General features: G+C 41.0%; 1 protein-coding gene across 8 annotated transcripts in view; it reads left to right on the top strand.

The window, feature by feature from the left end:
* The window catches only part of TNS3 (tensin 3), a 301,059-nt gene that overhangs the window by 263,663 nt on the left and 9,460 nt on the right, over positions 1-27,936 (top strand). For 7 of the 8 annotated variants that reach the window (XM_078377581.1, XM_020811228.3, XM_020811227.3 and 4 more), the window contains 8 exons: positions 5,079-5,259; positions 10,448-11,079; positions 11,991-12,077; positions 14,764-14,895; positions 16,542-16,637; positions 17,692-17,769; positions 25,141-25,218; positions 27,693-27,861. In XM_078377581.1, coding sequence (XP_078233707.1) covers positions 5,079-5,259; positions 10,448-11,079; positions 11,991-12,077; positions 14,764-14,895; positions 16,542-16,637; positions 17,692-17,769; positions 25,141-25,218; positions 27,693-27,861 — 1,453 coding nt within the window. Of the gene's footprint in view, positions 1-5,078; positions 5,260-10,447; positions 11,080-11,990; positions 12,078-13,000; positions 13,147-14,763; positions 14,896-16,541; positions 16,638-17,691; positions 17,770-25,140; positions 25,219-27,692; positions 27,862-27,936 lie in introns of those variants that run through there. The other variant, XM_073003863.2, reaches the window with a different exon arrangement.

The raw sequence follows: 27,936 nt of genomic DNA, 5'->3' as shown, positions 1-27,936 counted from the left end.
ATTTGGTTTGGTTGTAAGTGGTTTTTTTTTTTTAATTTGTTTTAAATAAGGGGTAGACATTGCCTGCAGACTTCTTCAGAGGATTGTGCTGGAACATTAGTGCTGGCCTTTGGTCAGATCCCCAGTCCATGGCATCTAGATATTTGTGTGCTGTAATTTCCATAACCTTTTAACTCTTCGTCATGCGTCCTGGTGTGATGGCAGTTGAAATCATCTGCAGGGTGCCAAGATGGGAAAGGATGGCATAAAATTTTGGGGTGGCACGAGTGTTTTGGTGCACAGGGCACTTTTCTGAAACACATTGATTTTTCTTTCTTCAGACTCAAATGTCATGTTGCCTTACTTTACTTTTGAATTAGGGTCAGGTGGTGATGTTTCGAATTGGTCTGGAGAGGATATTAAAGCTTAAAGAAAAGAAAGTTTACTGGAAAAATATTAGTTGTGTTTGCTTTTAAAAATATCCTCTATTATCTTTCAGAAATCTGGAAAATACTGGTCTACAGTGACCACCTTCAGATCTTGCAAAACTATAGTTTATGGGGCAAAGAATAACCCATAGGAATCTTTTCCTTCGTCTGGTACATGGACAAGGAATTTTAAACTTCTACTTTTAGTAAACAGCAACCTGTGGCCCTCTGGATTATGTTGTACTGCAACTCTTGTCCTTCCCCTCTGTTGGCTGTACTAGCTAGAGTTGGTGAGAGCTTGGAGACCAACAGTATCTGTGGAACCCAGCTCTTGCTGGAATTAAGAGAAGTGGAAACTGCATCTTTCCCTAAGAACAAGCAACCAGGGTGGATTAAAATTGATTTTAAAATTGTTTAAAGATATTTTGTTTAAGCACTTCAGTTGATAAACATTGACATTTAAGCAAATACAAGAATATGTATGCTATATAATGATATTGTTCTATTTAAATAAAATAATTTAAGTGGTTCTTCAAATATGAGTGATTATTAAACTACAATCACTTTGGATATAGCTGTTTTAGTAATCTAGCAGGCTATTATTCTAAATATGAAATCTTCATTTGGTTGCAAATATTAACAATACCAACGATAACGTCTTTACATTTTAAAAATCATTATTTAAATTGAGTCTTACTGACTAGTGCTTTAAATCATGATTTAAATCAACTTGATTTACATAAAATCCACCCTGCAAACAACTGCAACCATCTTCCAGACATTAGTTGATAGAACTGGCAGCATTATCCTGATACTGCCCTGGTTTTAATGAGATGGCACATGTGATGAAATTCTTCTTAGCACTGGGATGGCCAATTTAGATTACCACTTACTATGTTATTATGGGCATGCTCTAATAAGTTATTAAAAAGTAATAGATGCATGTCTGTAATCCCGTTTATGAAATTGACTATACTAACATTGACTGTCAAGCCTAGGCAGATGGAGGCTTGTTGGTTGTTCTGTTCTTCTGTGGTGCACAGAGGCCTAGTAGCACAACTACTATGAGTTTTCTGCATTTTTCAAGGTTAACTAAAAGCATTTCTCATATTTTTTGAAGGATATCTCAATCACATATTCATGACAGCAAAATGAAATACATGATGCATTTGGAGAAATAATAGACAAATCAAATGTGTTGTAGGCAATGTGAAATATAAAACATTCTTTAGTGCAGGTCTGGCTATGTGAGTCTTCAAAAGGTTTCACAACCCTTTATTTCTGTCATGAGCTTCAGGTGGAGCAAATAACTTATTCTTAATTATGTGGGTCAGATTGAAGATGCATCAGAGGTTGGAGGATCATGTTTATTTTCATGTGTTATTTGTGAGTAAATTGTTTGCCGTTGAAATATGGTGGATGACTATATTTAAATATTGTCAAATAAATAATACTAGTTATAGTAATATAATTTAATTTTTAAAAATTTTGGAGGTGCTATTGGCTCTTTAATTCACTGATGAATAGGTAAGGATAGTTGGATCAGAACTTTTACTAGCAGGAGCAACTTTCCCTGGGACTCCCTTTCTGAATTGTGTTCCATTTGCGATTCCCATAGTTAAGATGTTGTTTGAACTGCAAGAAGAACCAGTCTGGCTGTGTTTTCTGTCAGTTTTATGCAGAGGTTTCCTGTTTTATTAACTTAATTTGATTGTAATTTTTACTCTGGTTTTATCACAATGTAATGTTGTACAGTATGCCATAAGTCACCTTGGGAGCCCTTTGGGCTGATAACGTAGGAAATATGTAGGTAAATAAAATGGATAGTTTTCTTCTGCCACCCTGGTAATGGTGTTACATCCATTTGGACTCTACCTCTGCAGACGTCTGGCTTGGAGATGTCCAGAAAGTCAGTTGTGTGGGCAGATGGATGAAAATATGTCCACACAAGGTTTAAGGCAGAGATGGAGAGTACTGAGGCCTACTTTGTTTTCTCCTAGAACCCACTGACTAGATGAGAAAGACATGTATTTAAAACAAAAAAACAGGGAAGCTGTGAATATGTTATAGTGCTAGGATTCCACCATCATCACCCCCAAGTTCCAATAGTGCCCTGAGCCTACAATCCCTTCCTGTAAACGTCTCTCCTAGTTACTCCAAGCTTTCTTCATTTTAGCATCTCAATTTAGGTGGGAAAAGTTGTCAAGAGATGGATGGAGATGGCAGGTGTGGAAACAAGCAACAAAGAGATGCAGCAACTCGTAAACAGTTTTACATTCTCCTTTGCTGGACAAACAACTTAGTGATATCACAGGCATTGCCCTGGTGGCTGACCTGATTTGGAATAACAATGTGAGAGCACCCAAAGATGCCATGAGCCTGGCAAGCGATGGGCACTCAGAAATCAGAATGGTTTGAGGGAGGCTAAGTTCCCTTAGCTTGCAAAGAGGGAAGAAGTGATAGCAGCAAGGACCCCTGCTGCTCCCCCTCTTTACCCTTCCATCAGAAGCCCAGCAAGCCTGTGGCCATGAGCATCCGGAAATATGCTTCTAGTGTGGTGCTGTTGGTCAACTGTGCCACATGTTGCAAGCTCAATTTGAAGGCACAAAATAGTTTCTCAAAGCCAAAAGTTAAGAACATCAGACAGCCTGGCCATAGGTGTGCAAGAGCCTGGCCTTGAGGCCCCCAAAGTGGAAATCTGGGGATTGGAGCATAGTAAAGAAAGTTGTTCAAGGGAGGCATTTTACAGTACTTCACTAGTCCAGGGTTCCGCAACCTTTTTCACCCTGCAGACTGGTGGGGGAAGACGGGGCACCCCCACACTTGTGCGCATGCACGCAAGAGAGTGTATGCACAACAGCGCTTGTATGAGCACATGCACACTCATGTGCATGTGCAAGCAGCAGTGCAGCGCTCGCACGGGCATTCTGGAGCATGTGTGCATGCGCAAATCAACTGTGTGGGGGTGAGTGCATGCAGGAGGAGCGGGAGGTCTGTCTCCGCGGCCCGGTCCAGCTCAGGCCACAGACCGGCACCGGGTTATGGGATTGATGACTTCAGCACTAGTCTACCAGCTGAAGAAATCAGCATGTTAAGGATTAATAGTGAACCAGCCCTTCTTAATTGTGTCCATGTTTGAGACAATCGATCTTTGAAGACTGTTGCAGCCACATCTGGCTGACTGCAGGAATGGTCCCAGCTGTTTTTGCCACCTGTGATATCCCCATGATTAATCCAAAGCCTTTTTTCATCCAGTGTCTACTGTTTTCCAGCCTTTCCAGGATTTGGCTTAGGACATTTTGGGGCCTATAAACCCACAGCTAAGTTCAGAAAGAGATTTATTCTAGATTTCATTGATTATACTACAAAATATGCTGAGATAATTCCCTTGCCCTCTGGTGGTAGCTCAAAATGTGGCCAGGGACATCATGGACTTGTGGTTGCCTCAGGTTTTGATTTCAGACTGGGGAGACAACTTTGTGTCTAAGCTAATAACCAAAGTGTGTGAGATTGCAAGGGTGGAGCAGAGGCAAACTGTGGCATCAGTCAGCAGATGGACCGGTGGCGCAGGCCCAGCAGAAAATAACCAAAACATATGTTTTGAAACCTTCAAGGGACTGGGACTGAGTTCACCTTGACAACTACTTCATGTATGGGTGAGAAGTGATTAATTGATGAAAAAAAGAGTCTGGTTCTAGAATCTTCCCTGCTTGGTATCTCTTTGTGAATGGTAGTGAACTAGAGATGGGGTTATTCATATATGAAGACAAATATCCCTGCACAGGTGGAGATAACATGGGACCGGACTGTCCACTCACTATTTCGCTGCTGATGCGAGCTTGTCAGACCTTCGAGTCGCGCCGTTGTCCGCAATCAATTACCCGGTCCTGGCAGGAGATGGGATGACAAGCCTCTCTGCTAGGTCGGAGAGTGGCTAATCTGTTGTGGAGAACAGTGCAATAGGAAGCCTCTGTGGAGCTGTGTGGGGATATTCATATACGAATACCCCCATCTCTATAGTGAACACAAGAAGATAGCCCGTAGATCATCTTGACTGCTACCATTGGTCTTGTCAGAATTCAGGCATCTCATTGCTATGTAAAACTTGGCATCCTTTTTCCTGCTGGCAACATGGGCACAATGTTGTGTGGAAATTTCTGTAGATTGTTTTTGCTTTTGTAGAGTAGATGTAACCGTATTGGGCATACAAGTCAAATACACACACACAGACACACACACACACACATATTTTCTGGCATTTTGAATCATAAATACAGAAGCACAATATCCCACATTCATAACCTGGAGGTTTTTTTGTGGGTATTTTTGGAAGAATTGAATTCATTTTATGTAGACGTGCATATGTTTGGTTAGATTGTGGGTCTGGCCTTTTTCATCATGTATTCAGTCAGTCTGCTCATGAGCTGCAAGTGCAGTATCTTGCAGGTACAGATTTCATACGTGGAATCTCTGTACATTTGAAAGTGTGTATAATGGCTTCTGTGCAACCACACAGAACATATTCAGGTGATAGTGATAGTGAGCAGGCAAACATAGCTGTATTTCTATTTCCTTTATGTCTACCAACAAGCCATGCATTTCTGTCAACATATCATGCACCAAATGCATTTACACATCTTAATAGAAACTTGCCTTATTTCATTTCTGCAGAACCTCAAGGTTACACAGAAGACCTCAACCGCTCCACTGTGATGTGTGATGCTCCTGCTCCCTCCACTGTGATGTGTGATGCTCCTACTTTGTTGAGGAGAGATGGACAGAAAACTTCTTCCTGTCAGCGGGTAGCTGCATGCACAGTTTCAAACAATAATTCTGTCCTGATAGAAGAGAGGTAAGACAGCTCTAATCTTCTTATTTTGATTTGGTCTTGTAGTCCATAACCCATTCTGTAACAGTCCTCTAGGAAAAATTCTTAAATAAGCTTAAAGATCACATTACCTGAAAAGTAAAACTCCGAAAAATGTGGGGGGTGGGGAGATATGGAGAGGGGGGGGGGTGTTCTCAGTACTGATTTGAAATATGGTTTGAAATATCTTCTTCTTTTTCCTCACCCTTTATGTACCCTTCATACAGTCCATCCTTATCCATGCCCTTATTAGTATGGAGAAATTTAAGGGAAGAATTAGCCAGAATTGATTGTGGTCCTGCCCCAATTAGGGATTCATTACCTACTGCTGCCAGTTTGCGTGTTTTATCTTCTCTGTATATGACTGTACTTGGGGATGATGATGACTTTTCCTACATAGGAAGAAAGAATAGTGTGAATCATCTCACCCTTAGGTGTAATTAGTTAGAGATACTGCATGTAGCTTTGGATCACATCTACATTTACTGTCACTATGCAGCATTGTCATGATGCCTAAATCAATTCTTGATATTTTTAAATTGTCAGAGAATCTCTGGGTAATAAAAACTTAAAAACAAAATTTAAGATAGGATGACAATAAAACAGGCCAGGGGAAAAAAGATAAAATGAGCAGCAACACATGATTAAAAGCAACAGCAGAGGTTAAGCCACCCCGAGTAGACATGGTCTAGAGGGGCGGGGTATAAATTTAATAAAATAAATAAATAAATAAATAAATAAACATGGCAAAGATCGAAAAGCTCTAAATTGTGGCCCTGCTGTCTGGTCTTACTTGGTGAGAAAGCCTTAAATTATTACCTCAGGGTCTCAGTAACAAGTATGAGATAAGCAGTTCATTTGGGTGACCTGATATGAAGCTATTTGGAGCATTAAAGATTAAAATCAACATTTTGAATTGGACCCACAAAGATATTGGGCTACTGGCAGATATGCGGATGATAAAGTCCAGTCTCGTTGTGGTTGTTTTCACCAGTCTCTCCTAAAAGCCAAGTTTCCAGACCATTTTCAAAAGCAACCCCATATGTAACACATTGCAGTTATGCAAATGGAAAGCCCTGACTTAATTCCATCAAATCACTTCTAACATCATGGGAACACTATGACATAATGAACTCTCAAAGGTCTTATCATTAACAACTCTGCTATAATTTCTTTTTCTGAGTTAACCCATCTCATAAGCAGTCTTCTTTTCTACTTGCTGCTTTCAAATTTTCCTAACAGTATTGTCTCTTTTCATAAGGCTAGTCTCAAAGTATGGGACTACAGTGGCCAAAGTATGTTTAGTCATTTTGCTTCTAGAGAGAGAGATCACGCTTGATTGGCCACTTTATTGTCTTTGCCGGTCCCCCTCAAGCTCACATTTTGAATAAATCTTTTTTAAAAGAATAATTGCCTTTCTTCCCTGGCCAGCTTTTCCATCCACTCATGGTAATTGGGAAAATCACAGTATACATGACCTAAGTTTTGATCTCCACTGATGTATCCTTCCACTTGAGTATCTTTTCTAGTTCCTTCATGCCTATCCTTCTGAGTCGAAGTCTTCTTCTGATTCTCAGGTTGCAGTCTCCATTTGGATTGATGATATAAAAAATAGAAAATCTTTTAACAGTTTCAGTTTCTTCATTATGAGGCTGCTAGAGCATAATTAATGTTGCAAGTTCATCTTTGTCCCAACAGGGTTATAGTTGATAAGTCAGCCTACGCTGATTAAAGGTACCCTGTGGCACTACGTCCACCTTATTTTCTAGTGACAGTGATGGAACCAAGGAGCACCCCCAAACTAGGAATTTAGGGGGAGTGCAGCCCTTTCCAGAACAGGAGAAATACTACTCAGCCAGGCAGATAAGCTAGCCACAGTTTCATAGACTCAATTTGAGATTGTTGTACATCCAGTATATTACAGTTCACCAAGACTGGTTCAGAACCTTAATTGGTCTTCAGTTTCCTTTTCTTAAACTCATCTGAACTGGACTTTAATTAGTCTGAGATAAGGAACGCTTGTAATTTGGTATGTTTTTTTTTCTGCAGTACATGATTGCTTGTGAAATTCCTTCCTGCATTCCTTAGGAGCTATTTTATAATCTCTGTCCACAGCTAATTGGCTTCTTTTACAGTCATGGAAAAAAGAAAAAAATTACTTGACTGGTAATAACTCGCTAAAACATCAAGCATTTAATCAACACAAGTGCAACTGATGCTTGTTTTCTCTCTTATTAATTGAATTTGATAGCCTTCTTAAATGATGCTTACACCACTTAATTGTTTGCCTTTTAACTGACTGATTAGTTGTAATATTTAAATCTGCATATGAATCTAACTTTTAAAAAATACTTAAGGAAGTGTGTGATGACTTGTATCTTAGTAAACACCAGCTGACATTTGTGATTAGAAGAGTCAATATTTCACATTATTCTTTCTTGTTTGTTATAAAATATACCAACCCTTACAGTATCATGAGATAATAAATAACCTAAGTATAGTCTTGTCTCATAGCACTACCAATAAAACTTGGTTCTTACTATTACTTCTGAAGTTACTTCGGCATGCAGCTGTAAAACAGAAGAAATTTTAAATTTTATTAGGATTGTTATCAAATTTCTGAACCTTACATGAGTGACATTACTTGCTATATTACCAAAGTTTTAACCTATGGATATGTGCTCCAATTTTGGCTAAATTCTTTAGAAAATTTGCTTTTCTTTACTACAGCTATATCTCACCTTTCTTCCACAAATGGCACTAAAGACTATGGCTATAATAAAATTCAAGTGCAGTAAAATGGAATTAAAATAAGAAAGATTAAAAACATATTACTGTTTTTATGTGGATCCCTTTCAGTAATAATGCTTAATGCTAGGTGGCCTATTTGAATTAAAAAAACGTTTTTGGCTGTGGATAGAAGGGTGTCAGAGACACTCTCTTAGAAATGTTACAGACATTGAGAAGAAGGGCCTCTCTTGAAGATTTTAAAAACTATGCAGGTTCATTAAAAATATTGTAAATAAATAAAATAAATAAGAAAGAATGTTTCCCCACCCCTCAAAAAAGCCTCTAAAGTCTACACACACTCTAAAGTGTGTGTAGACTTTAGAGATTATAACCAGCACTTTGAACTGGTATATTACTGGAAAGATATCTAATTATCAGGATTCTCTAATCAAACAAAAATAAAGCAGAAAAGATCCTGAATATCTCTAGTATGCCTTTTTACATGGATAACAGCATGGTTAATCCTCACAGAGGTAGACCAATATATGTTCCAATAATTACTTGTAGATGGAAGAATACACCTGATGGTGCTGTGTATTTAGCTATTAAAATAAAAATAAATTTAACAGTGAGTGGGGAGGAGTCAGATTCTGTATAAATAGATAACATATTATGCTGAAACACTTGTCAGGACAGGTATCTGTCAACAAAAACAAAATGTGGAACATCTAAGTGGGAATGCAGTTTTCTTCCTTGGTTTGCCTTCAGGCTCACTCTTATCATTTCATCATTTTTATGCCATAGTTGTAGCAAATCTGAGTTTTGTAAATGAAAAATGTTTTGCGTGGTGATGTTTCTTCGCAAGAGTGTAGCAATGGTCTTGTGCTGGCAGGGCAAATCGTTGTATCAGGCAATTCTAAAATTGCCTGATAGAAAATTGCCTCTAAGATTTTGGCCATCAGAGTCTGGTCTCAGCTACTGTGCAAGCAATTGAGTTTAATGATCAAGTTTTCATTTGGTGAACTAAATATTCCTTTGGAGAATGGATTGGCTAATGAAATTAGAAAGCCAGGGTGACCTCTAAGGAAATGATGGCCAAAATCCTGTTGCATAGATTATGTCCATGATGTCACCAGGAGGGAGAGACTTCTGGTAATCAAAACGTTTCTGCTTTGATCTCTGGAATCACCCAACTCCTGTGCATCTTATTCACAATCGGTCTCATTGCAGATGACGTAACCTCAGGTAACCCCTGAGATCGCAGCAGGAATTCTTTCATTACTGCCAATTTCCCCCTCTCAGTTAATGTTACCACCAGCAACTGCTCCAATTTCAGGGCTTGCCCAATTCACCTGAAATGAGATTGATTTCAGGCCATTTGCGGGTGAGTTGAGCAGCCACCAAAGATCAAAGCAGGAAATATTTCATTACTTGCAATCTCACCCTGCTTGTGACTTCATCATCCTTAGAGACACAATTTATTTATCAGGATTTTGAGCAGTGAGGGGACATCAACCTACCTTCAGATTGCCTCTCTGTGAGTATGATATGAATAGTTATCACCCAGTAGTGTGCCACTTAACCTTATATTGAAATGCCGAAGTTTGTACATATGCCAAAGTTTATACATATGTTATCTATATGCCGAAGTTTCAGTGTTTTAGTATGAGTTAGAGCAGTGATTCCCAACCTCGGGTACCCAGATGTTCTAGGACTACAACTCCCAGAAACTGGCCAGCACAGCTAGTGATGAAGGTTTTTGGGAGCTTTAGTCCATTAACATCCAGGGATCCAAGCTTTGGAATCACTCGGAGTCTTTAAATACATTATATTTTCAGTATATGCCTAAATATGTATACAGTGGTGCCTCGCATTATGACATTAATTCATTCCATCTAAATTGCTGTAGAACGAAAACATCGTAAAGCGAAATTAAAAACCCCATAGAAATGCATTAAAACTCATTTAATGCGTTCCGATGGGCTGGAAACTCACCGTCCAGCGAAGATCCTCCATAGAGCAGCCATTTTTGCTGTGTGTGCAGCAAGGAATCCATCCCAGAAAACAGTGGGGGGCCATTTTGAAACCACCGATCAGCTGTTCTAAAATCATCATTTTGCGAAGAATCGGTTCCCAAAGCAGGGAACCGATCATCGCAAAATAAAATTCCCCCATAGGAAACATCGTAAAGTGATGGCAAAAGCAATTGCAAAAAGTTCATCATAATGCGGTTTCATCGCTAAACGAGGCACCACTGTATTGTGAACAAGATCGCATGTATTTCATACACCTGCATTTGTCTAGGAACAGGGGTTGCCTGCAGCCCATTACTGAGTGCATGCTAAGTGGCAAATTTAGTGTCACGTAAGTTGCATATATAAAATAAATAAACAGTGGTATGCTTTTGAAGAATTTTGATGGTTGCTTTTGCTTTTTCAAACAGTCCTGCAAGTGAGCACATCTGGCAACAAAAGAGTTCTAAATCCTCCTTGATGTCCCATATTTCAGAAACAAGCAGCAGCAAGTCTTTAGGAAGCTACCTCATATCACCAGAGTTTTCTGCCCCTGCACGAGATGGCTCATACTTGTCACACTTCCAGACCAAGAGTCTCCAAGCTGAGCCGTTCAGTGGTGAGGAGTGTTCATTAGCTGGGCAGCCACAAGATCCTGGAGCCAGCACCAGCTTTCAAGCTTTTCTCACTTACAGTGGGGCTGGCACCAACAGCAGCCAGTCTTTTGGGGAGAAGGCACCTGCTTTTGTGGCAAATACTTATTGCTCTTCCAAAACAGTGAAGGCTCCAGAAGACAGTGGCTTTTTGCAACATGGATTTCTTGCACCAGCATCTGGACACAACAGCGAGAACAGTATAAATCAGCAAAACCAAGGCATGATTGCCCACCCTCAACCCCCTCTTCCAGAGAAGAAGAGAACTTCAGAAGGGGATCATTCTTTTGGCTCCATCTCACCTTCTTCAAGTGGCTTCTCAAGTCCACACAGTGGAAGCACTATTAGCATTCCATTTCCAAATGTTCTCCCAGATTTCTCCAAAGTTGTAAATACTTCACCGTTACCAGGTATGCAGCTTATGGATGAATTACTGTAAAGTAAGTGTGTTAAGCTGGAAGAGTTAGGAATGTAAGAAGCTGCTTTCTACTGAACTATAAATTCATGTAACATTATCAACTCTGGCTGACCTGTTAGCAGTTCTCCAAATTTACAGGCAGGATTGGAAATTCTTGATATACCCTGTTTATCTCATTTCCAAGTATTAACCATGCTGATCTTGTTTAGCTTCTGAAATTAGACAAGATCCATGTATTCAGGGTAGTATGACAATATAATAGAAATATAGTAGAGATATAGTTTCCCAGGCTAGATCTCGGAAGAGATGTTCAAACAAACCTTTGTGTGATTATCTGTTACTGGAGGTGTCCCTTGGCTGCCACTTCTGCCCTCAGAACAGAAACATTCACCAAGTTCAATGTGTCCCATGTCCTGTGCATGTTCATATATATGATTACCTCCTCAAATGTTGAAAAATGTTTGTGTGGGAGGAGGTGTTACTTCAACCCATGCAAGATGAGAAAAGAATGAAATGGTATAATCAATTGGTACTTCAAACCATAGCTGTGGGCACCACTTTTGTACATTCCCTTTATGTAGCGAAGAAGCCTGTGTACAAATGGGAAACTAGAACATTGGGGTGAGAGGTTCCAGCTCAACACTTTGCCTTCGGTGCTAACTCTCTCTTTTGAAGTTTTTAAAAGAGGAGAATGCTCAAAATGGAGACTTCCCTTTCCTACCAGCAGTGTTGCAGACTGTTCTCTCAGCAGAGCATTTCCTGATTCCCTCTGTTTTATATATAGAACAGGCATTACCCATTGCCAGTGTCCAGCTGGCAAGCTGCTATGCAAACTGCTGCACTGTGTGATCATTGTTGTGTGCTGATTCTCATTTTCATTTCACTCCTTTTTTTGTCTTACAGAAAATGAAAGCGATAAGCATGTGACTGTAAAATTTGTCCAAGACACCTCCAAGTTCTGGTACAAACCGGAGATTTCAAGAGAACAAGGTATCATCTTTCTTTTGCAGCATATAAAAAGGTTCCCCTTGACAATTTTGTCCAGTCGTGTCCAACTCTAGGCGGCGGTGCTCATCTCCATTTCCAACCCATAGAGCTAGCGTTTGCCCACAGACAGTCCTCCATGGTCACGTGGCCAGCATGACTAGACACGGAATGCCGTTTACCTTCCCACCGAGGTGGTACCTATTTATCTACTCGCATTTTTGCATTTTGCAGCATATAGTAGTGCTTTATATTTATTTACAAATATTTAAAGGTCATACCAACTTAGAATCCCAGACCGGCTTATATAATGTTCCTTTTTCCATCAGTATAAACCTCCCATGATCCCTAACAGCGATTGTCTTCTCTAACACAGTAGGATGGAAACTATGCCTTTTCAGAATGAAGGCACATGTTTAGACACATAAAACTAGGGAAACAAAAGAGACTGAACGTTAAATTCTTTTCTGTGATCTCTGTGAATCACATACCGGGTTCTCTTCACACTTGTGCATAGCTCCTCAGAAACATCCAGAGCCTAGTGACATAGAAAAACTCTGCCCATATTTTCAAGAGCACATGCCCTTTCCCCACCAGCTATCCCTCAGTTCCTTTTTTGCCACTCCTGAAGAGAAATAGCAAACACCGACACAACTGCTGCTAAAAAGGCAAATAAAAAAGTAAAGGACAAGGATAAGCAATAAAAAGACATATCTTCCAGGGTAGTCTGTCCAGCCATATCCGGTAGACCATCAGTGTAGACTGGACTGCCAACAGTGTGTAGTGTGTTTCGGCTTTGTCTCTGATGTTGACACCAGATTTTCACCACCACCTTGACTTCAACAACCTGCTCCAACCAGAACCAATTATGCACCATAGATTTGATTATGTTCTCCAGCCCAGCATTGAAATCTCTTTTCCCACACCAGGGACACTCATCACACAAAAAGTCTCATGATCCAGACATCATATATCCAACCAGAGTCATTCACAGCCAATCTCATCATCAAGATCTAGGACTCCTGTGGCCCATCATCAAAAGGACAAGAATTTTTAATATCCAAGGGAACTATCTCAGTCTAATGCACTAAAACAGCAAGCTGCTGCAGCTTCCTTGAAGAGATGGAAGTTGTTACACTGAATTTTTTGTGTCTCTGTTTTTTGGGTCATAAGGGGAACCTCTCTCTCTCTCTCTCTCTCTCTCTCTCTCTCTCTCCAGACTTTTGCATAATTATAAAGCAATGATGGGTTGGGATTAGGGATGGGGGTATTCGTATTCATATAAAAATACCCCCACACAGCTGGATGTAATGAGGGTCTGGCCCCCTGGGGCCGGACCACTCACTCACGCATCCACTGCCGCTAGGGGCTCCACTGTCCCTTCCAGTTGCTCCAGAGTTCGCCGTCGACTATCCACTCCTGGCAGATGGAGGGAAGATGAGTCTCCCTGCCAGGCTGACGAGTGGAAAAATAAACACAGTATATTTATGAATAAGGTTGACCAGCATTGTGTATTGTAGTTTTAATGAGAACATAGAGTATTTGTCCAAAGTTGATATTCCGTTCTGGGGATTTTCAGTTATTTTTGTTAGCTTAACTTCTGCCTACTGGCAAATAAAAGATCAGTTTTAACAGGGTTTCTGAAATTGTCAGATTGTTTGACATGTCCTAGAGCACAAATGAAGCAGGATCAGAAGGGAAATAGGATTATCAATGAATGCACATCTATCATCTCTGTGTTTGCTTTGGATTCATGCAAGAGGAAAATGGGTATTAAGTACCATACAGTAAGAGACAAAGGATGATTCCAATCTCTCTCTCTTTTTTTTTAATGAGTCCAGAAGTGGCAAGCTGCCTGCTGAAACAAACTTCACATAGTTCAGGTGGAAGAGAGTTCACAGATTAACTCAGTGCAGGGTTGCAATTTCCAGACGTCAAATGTTAGCCATGTCACGTCATAGTTACAAAGAAGCATGCTAGATATCAGTGGCAAATTCCACATAAAATGTAGCATTAACATCTTGAAGTAGCTATACTGAAAGAGGTCAAAATAATTTTCCATACATGTGATGTTTTCTAATATTTTGATGGCATGTGACACATATGTCTGGTGAAGACAGAACGGTTTGGACATCAGGATTAGAACACTGAAGACTGTTTATATGCTTACAGATGCTTTCCCTCTCCTTTCTCATTTGTGAATGTCTGGCAAATGGACAAGTAAGAGATTACAAAAAATGCTTCTAATCACAGTTGCAAACTGTCATTCAGCTGACCATAGTGTAATGTTAATATAACTGCAGACGAAACACTGCAGTGACTGGGCCCATGAGGTCTTTTTACAGAGATATGTTGTTATAAATCAAAATGCATTTCTGGCTTCCAGACAACTGTTAGCAGAACTGATTGGCTTCTGAGAATAAATAACTTTAGCCTTTACAGGTGTAAAAACAACAATAGTTTATGAGCAGTTAGTCATGCAGTTAGTCAACTTTTTATTCACAATTCAGCATAATAGTGATGGTACTGAAATACGCCATCTGGTTATCCTCTGCACTGTTGTTCTTGTTGTCCAAGAAAAGAAGACAGATAATTTTGGTATTGAGTTGTAGCATCATTTAGATGGGATTATCATCTGTTTATTTGGAAAAGTTGCATGGATCTGTAAGTGCTCTCTTCTCCTCTCATACAGCCATTGCTGTCCTAAAGGACAAGGAACCAGGGTCATTCATTGTCCGTGATAGTCACTCTTTCAGAGGAGCCTATGGCCTCGCCATGAAAGTTGCGATACCTCCTCCTTCAGTGTTGCAGCTAAGCAAAAAAGGTAAATAAATTTTATTTCCATTTCTGCATTTCGCCAGCACTACACCTTGGGGAAGGGGATTTGTGCCAGTCTTAAGTTAGAGATCTTTCCCTCTGGAATGTAAGTAAGAGTTATAATTGATGGCTGATCCTGTCATAGTTCTCTAATCAGTTGTGGTTGAATTTATAAGCTTGGAATTTCCTGTTCTTTTATAATGCAACTCCGAAAATATGTCCACAGAACTCATAAGTTAGTTATTTGTAACCTAAAGGAAAAAACTAACCAACTTTTGTAAAGATTCTCTACTTGGTTGCCTGGAGGCAGTGTTTACTTCACTACAAACTGCTAAGCAAGTAGCTGTTTAGAAACTTGACTGCAGATGCTCCACTGATAAAACCTAGAGGAATCAGCTGCCACTGTATGGCAGTCCCATGCAGTCTCAAACTCCATTATATAATTCACATAGAAAGGGAGGACTCCGGAAGTGTCTCATGAATCACCACCTCTAAGCAAAATTAAGGCAGTTAGGCAAGAAGAAACATTGCTGAAATGCCTGTGTTTGATCACATAACTTACTGTAGTCCTGCAAGAGAAAAAGTGAAAAAGGTGTGTGTAATGTTTTTGTTTGTAGCTGGGCTTGTAGTAGGCGTTTTAAAGAAGGGCCCAGCTGTCTCGGAGCTTACTGCAAAATGCATGGACTTATTTAGCAGTACTATACTGAGCTAAGATCTATGTGGTTAAGATTTTGTGAAGGAATAATTGAAAGGGAACAGTAAGCACTCTGTTAATGCTACAGAGTATTGTCTTATCCTCTCCTTTTACCACTTATTATTGCATGAAAATAGACTAGTGTGCTGGAGGAGATTGTACTTCCTTGCTTTTTAACATTTGAATTATGCTCAAAAACTTTACGACTGGAGATTCAATATGTTCCAGTACTCTTTACTTAATTAACTGACTTTTAGAAAGTTATTTCAGTTGGATAAAAATCAGGTCACCTTCATGCAGTTAGTCAACTTTTTTAATGTGGTCTCTTCCAGATTTTTTTTGGACTACATTTCCCACCATCCTTGATCAGCAGCCATGCTGGCTGGGGCCTTTTGAAGGAAACTGATACAGAAATATGTAGATGTCTAGATCTTTTAAGACTGTCTACAGTCCACCACCATCACTACCCTAACCCCTACACATATACATATTACATTTTTACAGCAGTAATTGATTCCTCTGCTTTTCAAAATACATAACTACAGTAAATTCCACAGCAGTTCATTGTACCAATTCATGGGACAGAACTCTTTGCCTATTACCATAACCTACAAGTGTTCAATTACTGTTGTTGAGTAGACTGAGTACTTCAAGAAAGGAATCTAGGGTTGGGTTATTGTTCGTTCCCACCACCACTGCTTTTGCAGCATTACAGAGCATACTGGAATCTCATTCTGGGCCATGTGCAGGTGTTATCTTCTATTTCTAAAACTGTTGACAAAGGCACTCTAAATAAGGACAGCACCATAAGTACTATTAGTGTAGTGATGTGGGGAAGCCCTTTTTATGTACGTATACTGTGAGTAGGCAGTCAACCTAAGACACTTGTTTATGATACCATGAATTCATATTAATTAATACGTTCTAATGGCTTTGTTTTCCATTGTTTTCTGTCATAGTTGGTGATTTGTCCAATGAACTTGTCAGGCATTTTCTGATTGAGTGTACCCATAAAGGAGTGAGGTTAAAAGGATGCCCTAATGAACCATATTTTGGTAAGCTTCTCTGTATTTATCCAAATGCCGTGGGACAAGATTGTCACTGAAACATGGTATACAATTGTCATACAAGAATAAATTACCTTTTCTGAGTATCAGTTTCAGGTTATATTTTTTTCAGTTTTCTAAGACCTCCCACTCCTCAATTTCCTACACTATACTCTTACTTCTTTTGGTTGCAGCAGAGAAACAGGCTTCCATGTTCTTGACAGAAAGTAGCATGAATGGGAAGAAAGGGACTGCAGGTGAAAGTAACCCCAGATATATAATAGGTACACAGTAATCTTACCTTTCACTTCACATCTGCTACACCACATAAAACAGCCAATACCCAGGCCATTTCTGGGACCTCTGCTGGCTGGATATCATGTGGCCCTTTTTGTATTTAGTGTTTCTCTATTACTACTTTCTTTAGTCACACACATATACCATGCTGAGCTTCAGCCGAGTCTCCCAAATATTAGTTGTTTCACCTGGTTTCTAAGCCAGTCCTGTTTTCTTTGTTTACCTTCAGTCTCTCTATGTATCTTATTGTATCTTCTGCATAAGGTGTTGCAGCTGCTCACGATTGTTTTTCCTCACTCTTGCATACAATAAACTATATAGTTAAACCAAAGTACAATGTAAACTGGGGCACTGTATATATGATATCATTCTAAATATCTAACTCTCCCATTCTAATGCTTTATTTTTTACTTCTGCTGCATCCATAGGTGAGACTGTAGTAATTGGCAACTCAATTTGGATACAACTAGTGAGTTGAAAACAGGTGAAGATGTATGTTCCCATCCATGTGGCAAGGCTCTGCTCAGTGATGTGACTAGTTAAGCATGGCACATTCTTAGATGCAAGTGTCTCAGGATTAGAAAGTGCAAAGTGAGGAGATGAATGTATTGATATTAAGAACATTTTCAGAAACATTTTCAGCTGAAGATACAAGGGCTAAACAGAAGGGATGAATAAGGATTTTGTGATTTTGTAAACCAAATGTGTGCAAGTCTTTTGTACAGTTGAAAGCCTAACCTGTTTGTTTATCCTGTTTTGACCACAGGGAGCTTGACAGCTTTGGTGTATCAGCATTCCATTACCCCTCTGGCACTGCCCTGCAAGCTACTCATCCCAGACAGAGGTACTGTCTTAAAAGAGAAATTTACTATGTCCAACACCCTTTTTATAAAGGCTTTCTTTCAAAACTGCTTTCTTATAACAGTTACTGACTTGGCATCTGATGTGGTACTTGATAGGAGTTAGAATGCAGATATAAAGATGAGCTTTAAGAACTGTATGCTCAAACAACATATAGTTATCTTTTTAGACATATGGTTTGTGCGAGTACTTACAGACTTAACATTAGTTGAGCTAGGAGCTATGAAAGAGCGTAAAAGCCAGGCCTCCTAGTGAGTGGCCTTGCTGAAGTGTGAGTGGCTCCTGCAACGAAGTGCCGCACTGCAACAAAGTGCGGGGTAAGAAGACACAGTGGGTTTAGCAGCTGTGCGAGTTCAGCAGCTGGGTGAGGAAGCCAGGGCCCCAGATACTGCTTATCACTTCCCTTGAGAAGAGGTTTGGCAAGCTCTAATCAAATATCACCATGCAGTCAGACAGACAGCAGTGGGTTGGGATATGTATGACTATATGCCTCTTGGGCAAAAGTGAAGGGTGTGTCCTCGTTGCAAGGAGCTCCAAGAATTCAAGGAAAGGGTTTGTTCCATTGAGGTGTTGGTTGCAGACTGGGAGAAGCAGAGACGGGGAGAGAGGGACCACGGTGAGACTTCAAGGGACCTTCAGGCATCATCCCATCCACAGATAAGCAGCTCCTCAACTGCTAGGACTGGAAGTCTCCAGGCTGGAGGATGCCATTCTGGACATTAGGGAAGCCATCCTCTAGAGGGGACCCATTCTGCAGATGATGGCGCCTGCGCGGATCCTCATTGGAAAGTTCTAGAGCTTCTGTGGTAGCAAAAAACACATTAGAATAAGGCCCCTCTCCCCTCATATAAGTACCTTGGCGCCAAGGCTCCCCTTTTAGTTTTCTTTCAACTGCCGCATTGAGAGCCTCATAGTTCTGCTTCTGTGAGTAAAAAAGAAAGAGAGTTTATTCTTGATTCGTTCCTGTTATCAATCTTTTTTCCTTTAAACTTTTAGATCAAATTCATTATCATCAATGATTTTTTTCCTTTCTGTTTCGCTTGGCCTCTGGCCGCAGCACACACACCCATCATCACTTTTTCTCCTCAAATTATTTTCTCCTATTCATGGCCCCTTTGGGCCCATTTAAACACTGTGTGGTCTGTAATGACAAAATACCACTCTCCAACAGCCACACCAAGTGTCTTTTTTGCTTGGGAGAAGCACACCACACGTCCTCCTGCCAGCATTGTAAGAACTTCATTGTAAGTCCTCCATTCTCGCTTATCCAGATTAAAACTCTGTCTTCGGGAACATTCCCGTCAACCAACCAAAATGGCCCAACCACCTTGTAAGACCACCTCATAAACCAAAACAATGGAGAAGGCTCTTTCTGAAGCCTCAAAACAACGTCCATAGACCACACCATCCGACTCCAGTGCTCCATCCACTTCATCTAAAACTTCAAAAACCCATAAATCGAAATCCTTGATACTGAAATCCTCGATATTGTGGCCCTCCGCTAAACGTCAAATGTCCACCGAAGCTGGTTCTGGACCTTTCTCCGCCTAAAAGACCTAACAGTATAAATCTAAAGCTGCAGTCATCTCTTAGCAGCCTCAACAAACCGCTGAATCAATCTCTATTGGTTCATCTTCTGATGAAAACGGAATCCCTCTCATAAACCCTGCTCCCAATCACTGCAATGGGATAGTCGATTGATTAACATCTTCTCCTCCCAGTCCTCAACATTCTGTTGTTTCGAGCAACCCTTCTGTAGTTGCTTCACCTGACAAGGTTGACTCTGAACAACAACTAGAGACCATACCTTATTCGGTAACATCTGATCATCCGCCATGACTGCTTCAGAGACATCACGTGTGGCTTAGACCCGCATTCAGCACTCTCATCGGGTTGCCATTTGCCCTGACCAGTGTTCAACCGAACAAACCGCCAATCAGCCAGTTGCTCTATCCAACTCGAGCATACCTTCTCATGGCGAGCCTCAATCTTGACAGCCATCGGTGTTGAAATGGCCATACCACCATGACCCACATGGACTCCAACCTGCTACCTAGCACCTAAAAGATCCAGAACGGTCAAGCAGTTTTCTTCTACATGCAAGGCTTTTACAGCCCCAGGCTGCTGATATTCTCCTGCTAATCCAGATGAGGGGAATCATTCCTCTTGCTCGGCATCTCCAGCGTCTATATACTCCTCTGCTTTATCAGCTCGTAAACAACCTCTGTTTTGACATCACCGAGACACAGCCTCTGCCATCAATGATCCTCAATATCCATCCTGGTCAATAGACACTCGTTCTGTCCCTCTTATTGATGCATGATTTCCATAGCCCGATAGAAACAAGCCATCGAACTCGACTTCACTATGACCCCGAGTTCAACACCAACATGCAACCATATCAAATTACATCCATGGGCACTCGAATGACATCTCTCGGCATCGAAAATCCTCAACACTGACAAATGGCCATGGACGTGTCGGCTCCATCAACATTGAGCCACAAACATCAATACTATAACATTCAGCCTATCGACACCGAAGTCAATCAATAATCCGTCCACTCCCAATGTGATCCCAATTATTCCGATCACAGATCCAGACCTCAGATGCTGTCAGTATTACTTACCTCACCGGAATCTGACCTTGTCGATGCCGACCCACCATCACCGGCAGAAGACTTCCAAACTTACACCCAATTTATGATCTGTATGGCCAAATCTCTCAGTCTCCAAATCCATCGTCCTTCAACAGAACTGGCCGGTCATCTATACGACCCAATCTCTAAAGATACAACTACTCCAATACACATCTTGATGCTTCCATTTCTACTCAGCACGGCTCAACGATCCTGGACAAAATTAGTCTCTTCCCATACCATGTCTAAACGAATCGATAACCTCTACTGAGTCCATGATACTGGAGCTCTATTTCTTCAGAAAAAAACAGCTCCAAACTCTATTTTTGTTGAAGCCTCACAATCCAAATCTCAACATCAACAAACCCTCATACCACCAAATAAAGACCGTATAAGGATTGACTCAATGGAAAGATGGCTTTATTCATCAGCAGCATTCACCATGTGTGTCGCCAACTAACAGGGAGCCATGGGTGCATATCAACGTTTCCTTTGGGTCAATATGTCAACCTTTGCCGAATCTTTACCAGAAAAGTAAAAAAGTAATTGCCCTAATCTTTCAACAAGGTTTTCCCATTGCCAAACAACAGATGGCTTTCTGCTAGACACACGGTAGATGCCAGAGCAAAGTCAATGGCCACTTCAGTAGCCTTACGATGTTTCTCTTGGCTAAGGAAAGCTGGCCTGGCTGAGGATGACCTTCCATTCAATGGGGCAGGCCTCTTTAATGCTGAAACTGATGATATTTTGGAAAGCATGCAAAAGAAAAGATCAGCAGCAAGACGTTGGGGAGTTTATCCATCTTACCAACAACGCCCCCAACAAAATCAATGGAGACGACTGTACAATTCGTAGCAAAAATTCCAACGTGATCCTTCAAAACAAACATCTTATACACCTATTTCAGAAATCAAAAAAATAAACACCGGCAACAACCCATTACTAGGCACAATGACCGCAAGCCCAAACATCATGTTTGATGCTCCCATGACCGAGATTGCACACCAAACCACCCATCCTGCCCTCTGGAAACACCTACTTGTCTGGGAATCCATCACTACAGATGCCTGGGTACTGTCCATCATCTGCGACAGCTACCGCATCCATTTCTTCCAACTTCCTCCAGCAACACACGTCATCACTCCACCATCTCCAACCCTACAAGAGGAAATAAAAAATTCACTCCTCAAAGACGCCTTACAACCTGTCTCACAACACAACAAAGGTTTTTTTACTCTCGCTATTTCACTGTACCCAAAAAGGACGGAGGTCTTCGCCCTATCTTAGACTTACGACAGTTAAACAAATACATCATTACCACAAAGTTCCGTATGGTTACTCTCAAATCAATTCTCCCTTTATTCAACAAAAACGACTGGTTCACTGTCACAGATCTCAAAGACGCATGCTTCCATATTTCCATACATCCCTCACACAGAAAATTCCTTCAATTTCAGCTAGGATCATAAGCTTACCAATTCAAAAGGTTTCCTTTTGGCCTTGCAACAGCTTCAAGAGTATTCAACAAGTGCATGGCACCGGTAGCTGCTTACTTCAGGCTGCAAAAAATTCTCATATTTCCGTATATAGATGACTGGCTACTCGTAACTCATTCCCATCGCAAGGCCCAACTGGACACTCACTTCACCCTTACCCTCCTTCGCAATCTCGGTCTCACTGTCAACGAACAAAAATCTAATTTGAAACCTGCAAAGATTATTCATTATATAGGCATATGCATAGATTCCACACAAGCTCGCACTTTTCTTCCTCCAGAGAGAGAAAATCTCATTGCATTACTTCAAGTTTTCACCCCTCGTGCTATGGTACCCATCTTGACTGTGCAACATGTACTAGGCACCATGACGTCTATGACTTCAGTAGTGCACCACATACGTCTCAAGATGAGGTCTCTTCATTCATGGCTTCTCGCCCTATTTGACCCGCTCACACAGACCCTCCTCACACTCTTTTAAGGGTCACCCCAGAACTCACCTCCCAAATTCAGTGGTGGTGTTTTCCTCCCAATCTATCCGTCGGGCAGCCATTCCAACAACCACAACCACAAATACAGGTCACCACCGACGCCAGTCTCATAGGCTGGAGAGCTCACTGCAAATCTCTCAAAATCCATGCCAAGTGGTCTTCCAGAGAGAAATTGCTGCACATTAACGAATTAGAGCTGTTGGTGGTTATAAAAGCTTGCAAAGCTTTCAGAAATGTCCTTACTGGCAAGATGGTATAAATTGCCACTGACAACACCATGGCGATGTACTATATTCTGAAACAAGATGGCACCCACTCTCCAAGTCTCCTCTATTTAGCAGTCAACCTCTGGGAGTGGTGCCTAGCACGTCATATCTGCCTCATGGCTTTACACATTGCCAGGCACGACAACGACTTGGCTGATCTACTCAGCTGCACCAACTTTCAAGATCACAAATGGGAGTTAGACCTATCAGTTTTTCTTGGGGCAAACCAACAATGGGGCAAACCAACTCTCGACCTCTTCACCTCCCATGTGAATTGGAAGTGCAAACAATACTGCTCTCAAGCCGGCATTGGCAAGCACTCCTAAGGAGATGCATTCATTAGCCAATGGCCCAAGACCCTCACTTACCTTTTTCTGCTGTTCCCGCTTCTCCACAAGGTCATGGTTCTTCTACAACAAGACAAACCCGATGGCATTGTTATAGCCCCTTGGTGGCCGAGTCAACCCTGGTTTCCAGTCCTTCACAATTTCTCATCAGACATTCATCACCTCCCTCACCTGCCCCACCTCCTCATGCAGAACACCCAAGTACTCCACCGAGACTTACCTGTTCTGTACCTGGTAGCGTGGAGGATTCTGCCTCGCTAATGAAGGTCCTCCATCAATCAAAGAAGCACTCCACTAGAAAGGCTTACCTGCATAAATTGAACAGATTCAAATATTTCACCAAAGCTGCTTCATTGCCTTCTATCAATCCATCACTTGCTACTGTTCTACGTTTTTTGCTTCATCTCAAGTCCAGCGGCCTTTCCCTCTCTTCCTTGAGAGTTTACCTCTCTACCATAGTTTCTTATCAGCCCCCTAACTCTCCAGCAGCTGATTTCTTCAAGCATCCAACGTTGAAACGTTTTCTTAAAGGTGTACCTCATATCTACCCAGATACCCTCCCACCTTCCCTGCAATGGTCACTAACACTAGTACTGCAACAACTTACTAAAGCTTCTTTTGAGCCTTTAGTGTCAACCGATTTATGGCTACTTATCTTTAAAACAATTTTCCTCATCGCCATCACCTTAGCTTGACGAGCTAGTGATTTAGCGGCCTTACGTCATTACTATCCTTATTTACAATTTTTTTCCAGACAAAGTCAAACTATCCATGGATGTTTCTTTCCTCCCCAAAGTCGTATTTCAATTCCATCTTTCTCAGCCTTTTATCCTTCCTTCCTTCTTCCTGTCACTATCCACAACTCAAAAAAGACTCCTCCATACTTTAGACTTTATGCGAGACCTTGCCTTTTACGTCCAATGGACCCAACCTTTCAGGCGTTCACCTCGACTTTTCATAAGTCACCAACCACCTACTAAAGGTTGCCAGGTGATGTCTCAAACTATATCTAGATGGGTTGCTTCAACCATTCACCTAGTGTATCAGCTGGCATGCAAACCAGTCCTGAAGGGGATTCGCCCTCACTCCACCAGAGCAGTGGCAACCTCTACGGCATTCCTTCGTGGTGTATATCTTCCAGACATCTCCGCCTCTGCCACCTGAGCACAGCTGTCTACTTTCATCCAGCATTATAGACTTGATCTCTGGCAGAAGTCTGATGCGGCCTTTGGACGTGCTATTCTAGCCTCTACCTTGCTGTGACACCCTGCCTTTTTAGTCACCCAGGGTGTGATTCACAGAGGCCACAAAGAAGAATGACAGTTACCCAGCTGTAATTTTAGTTCTTCGAGTGGACCTCTGTGATTCACACATTCCGCCTGTCCTTCCCACTGTCACACCATTCTTCTTAATGTAGCGGCGGTTGACACAACTGAAAGGGGAGCCTTGGTGCAAGGTACTTATACGAAGGGGGGAGGGGCCTTATTCTAATGTGTTTTTTGCTACCGCAGAAGTTCCTCTCTGATGTGGCTCCACGCAGGCGCAGATCACCCAGGGTGTGAATCACAGAGGTCCACTCGAAGAACTACAATTACAGGTGGGCAACCTGTCGTTGTCCATGTTTGAAGCAGTATAGATAGCACCGATTGGTGCAATGCTATAATGATACCAATACTCCACCAGTCCATCACATGTGGAATAAAACAACAGTGTGGCACAATACTGTCTAACTGCAGCTGTATCATGAATACCACTAACTCATCCTTAAGGTACAACTTTCCTGATGTATTAGTAGAGAGATAGACTGCTGACCCATTAAGTTAGGAAGTTGAGACATTTCTTACAGGAAGCTGGTTTTTGCATCATTTGCAGTGATGACAGCCAATGTTAAGCATTCTAAATCTTATGTCCTTAACTTATAAAAATCACTGTGATTTAAAACCCCTTAACGATGGACCTAGAATGTCCTGATTTGTTTTAATTGACAACTGAAGACTTTATTGTTCATTGAATTCCTTATTGAAATCCTAACAAAGCACCACTCAACAAATGCAAAATGTGAGCGACTTCCAAAACGAAGTTAAGTTGAAAATGTAAATGCCGGCTTCTGTTTACAGATCCCCTGGAGGAAATTTCAGAAGCCTCCCCACAGACTGCTGCAAATTCAGCTGCAGAGCTTCTGAAGCAAGGGGCAGGTCAGTGCTAAGTTCTTTTATGCATTGATGTTAAAACTGGAATCCTACCACATGAGCAACCAAGGAAGTGGCACAAGCAAATCATTCAGTCCTGTTCTGAATTCAGTGGTTGTTACAAGATGTCCATGAAGTGAAATGCAGAGAATTCTAAATGATTTCCTAAAAATACTGTACTTTATATCATGGAAGCATGTTTCTCAAATGACATTTTAAAAAATGAATTTAAGAATAGGATTTTTATGGAATCCATTTATGGTAGATGATATAACATTGAGAAATATTTTTAAGGTAAAAAAATGTCAGTAGTTTGTTTTGTTGTTGTTGTTTTTTGTTGCAAATTCCATGCAAGTAATCCTTTCTGTCTACCCAAGTTTTAATATCAAATGGATAGAGTACACAGCAGATACAGCAGCTTGAGGTCTGGTATCATCAGGGAAAGTTTAGCATGTTGTACCGTGATCAGCACTTCCATGAAGAAGAATTCATGGCAAGAGATGACTTAATCTTGCAAGGGTTGGGGAAAACATGTTTGTCTGAAGTCCTTCAGACTAAGCCCTGAGGACTTTTAAACTGAATACTGTCATAAAGGGAGACATTATTATTAGAATTCTCTCTAGGTTAGTACGTTAGACAATTGCCACCATACTTTCAGGAGAAGTGCTGACTAGTCCTGTCCCCCTCTATCATCATTTCTGTTAGAATGGATGGAATGCAATGAATCTGAGCAGGAAAGTCTCCGCTATCTGTGGGCGTCTTCACATGAACTGGAACACAGGATAAATCAGCTTTCCAATTCATATGGAAAAGCCCTTTCAGATACTGGAGGTTTTCCTAGTCAAACTCACCATCTTCCATATGCTAAGAGCATTGAAACGAGAAGGGGGAAAGCTGGGTGAGTAGTCTTTATTCACAACACTGGAATAGTAGTAATGATGCACCAAAATTGGAGTGGTGTTATAGGAACCCACCAGCAGATGGGAAAAGACAGTAAGGAAGCAGCTGTATGGAATGATCTGTAGTTTCCTATGTCTCTGTATTGGTATGCAGAGCATAGGAAACTTCAGCTACTCTGATAACTTGTTCAAAGTTCAACTCAGCCTAGTGGTGGCCAAGAAACTTTCATGGTAGCAACTTCATCTTCCTGGAAATAGAAAAAGTGAATGGGATAAGCTATCCTTGATCTGGTCCTCATCAACAAGGAAGATCAGGAAGGTCAAACTAGTGGAAAACTTGAGAAGTGGATATGCCTTTTGAGATTACTTATGCTGATGAAAGGTAGCCTAAAATAGGGCAACTCACCCTCTGGCCCTTAAGAATGGATCTTCTTAAAAGTGAGATACAGAAATCAAAGTCACAGTTCTTGGTGGGGGGAGTGTTGCGTTTCTGTGAGAGATAGATTAGATTAGATTAGATTAGGTTAGGTTAGATTAGATTAGATTAGATTAGATTAGATTAGATAGATAGATAGATAGATAGATAGATAGATAGATAGATAGATAGATAGATAGATAGATAGATAGATAGATAGATAGATAGATAGATAGATAGATAGATAGATAGATAGCCAAGATGGCTGTATAAATAGCTTTCAGATGATCTGAGTTTTAAAAGAGGGCATCTGTAAAAGATGGAAAGAGAAGCAAATTGCCATGGAATAGTAAAGTTGAGTATTTAGTGCTTATAAGGTCAGTATTACTGACACTCAGAATGAGCTCAGATTTGCAAGGGAGATAAAAAAATAAAGGAGTTTTCAACTATGCTCAAATCAAAAGGAAGAGCAAGGAAGTGATAGATTCACTGCATAGAAAGGATAGAGACCTAATAATGGGAGACAGAGAAGACAGAACTGTCCAACACCTGGTTGGGCATTAAGCGTTCAACTTAATGGAAATGTAATAAAGGAAGCAGTGAGCAGGGACTACCCAACAAGATAGAGGAACTGAAGGTGTGGGCACACCTTGTTAGTTTAAATGAATTCAGGTTTCCAGAGTCAGGAGAACTGCATCCACTATGTAAATAACTTTTTGTCACTCCCAATGTGTTTGAGATAAGTGTAAGGGATACGGGTGGCGGGTTTGCAGGAGCAGGTGCAATGCTGTAAAGTCCGGGTATGGGCATGTTTGGTTATGTGCCTCTAGAAATTGTCCATCCCAGATCCTATACGTATGTAAGGAGAGAAGTATGCTTGTCCAGGCCATCTTGTCACTGTTCTTAGTAGAACAGTGGTCTGAAGAGTACATCTTGTTGGGGTTCGCATGCTATTGAGATCATCAATTTTTTACATCCCTTTGTTATACTGTATTTTTAGAACAAAATATTTTTCCCCAGGTGATGTTATTTTTCAGACCCACTAGCAGCTTAGTATTTTGTCAGAAGTGTGGATAGGGAAGTTTGCATTTGGAACCAAAGTAAAATCTTCTTTTCAGAGTCTCCTCATCATTCAAATCTTTTTCTTTTTCTACTTTTGTGAACAGCATGCAATGTGTGGTACCTGAATTCTGTTGAAATGGAGTCGCTCACAGGTTACCAGGCAGTACAGAAAGCCCTGAGTTTAACGCTGTCTCAGGATCCTCCTCCCATCTCTACTGTGGTCCATTTTAAAGTCTCCGCACAGGGCATCACATTGACAGACAATCAGCGAAAGTGAGTGCAGAACCAAGGTTATTTTTCTTATACTACTACTATATCAAAACCAGTACATTTCTACCTCTCAGAGAT

This window comes from Pogona vitticeps, chromosome 6, assembly GCF_051106095.1.
Source record: "Pogona vitticeps strain Pit_001003342236 chromosome 6, PviZW2.1, whole genome shotgun sequence".
Taxonomy (NCBI): domain Eukaryota; kingdom Metazoa; phylum Chordata; class Lepidosauria; order Squamata; family Agamidae; genus Pogona; species Pogona vitticeps.
Note: the sequence above shows the minus strand (reverse complement) of the source record. Positions and strands in the feature narration are given on the sequence as shown.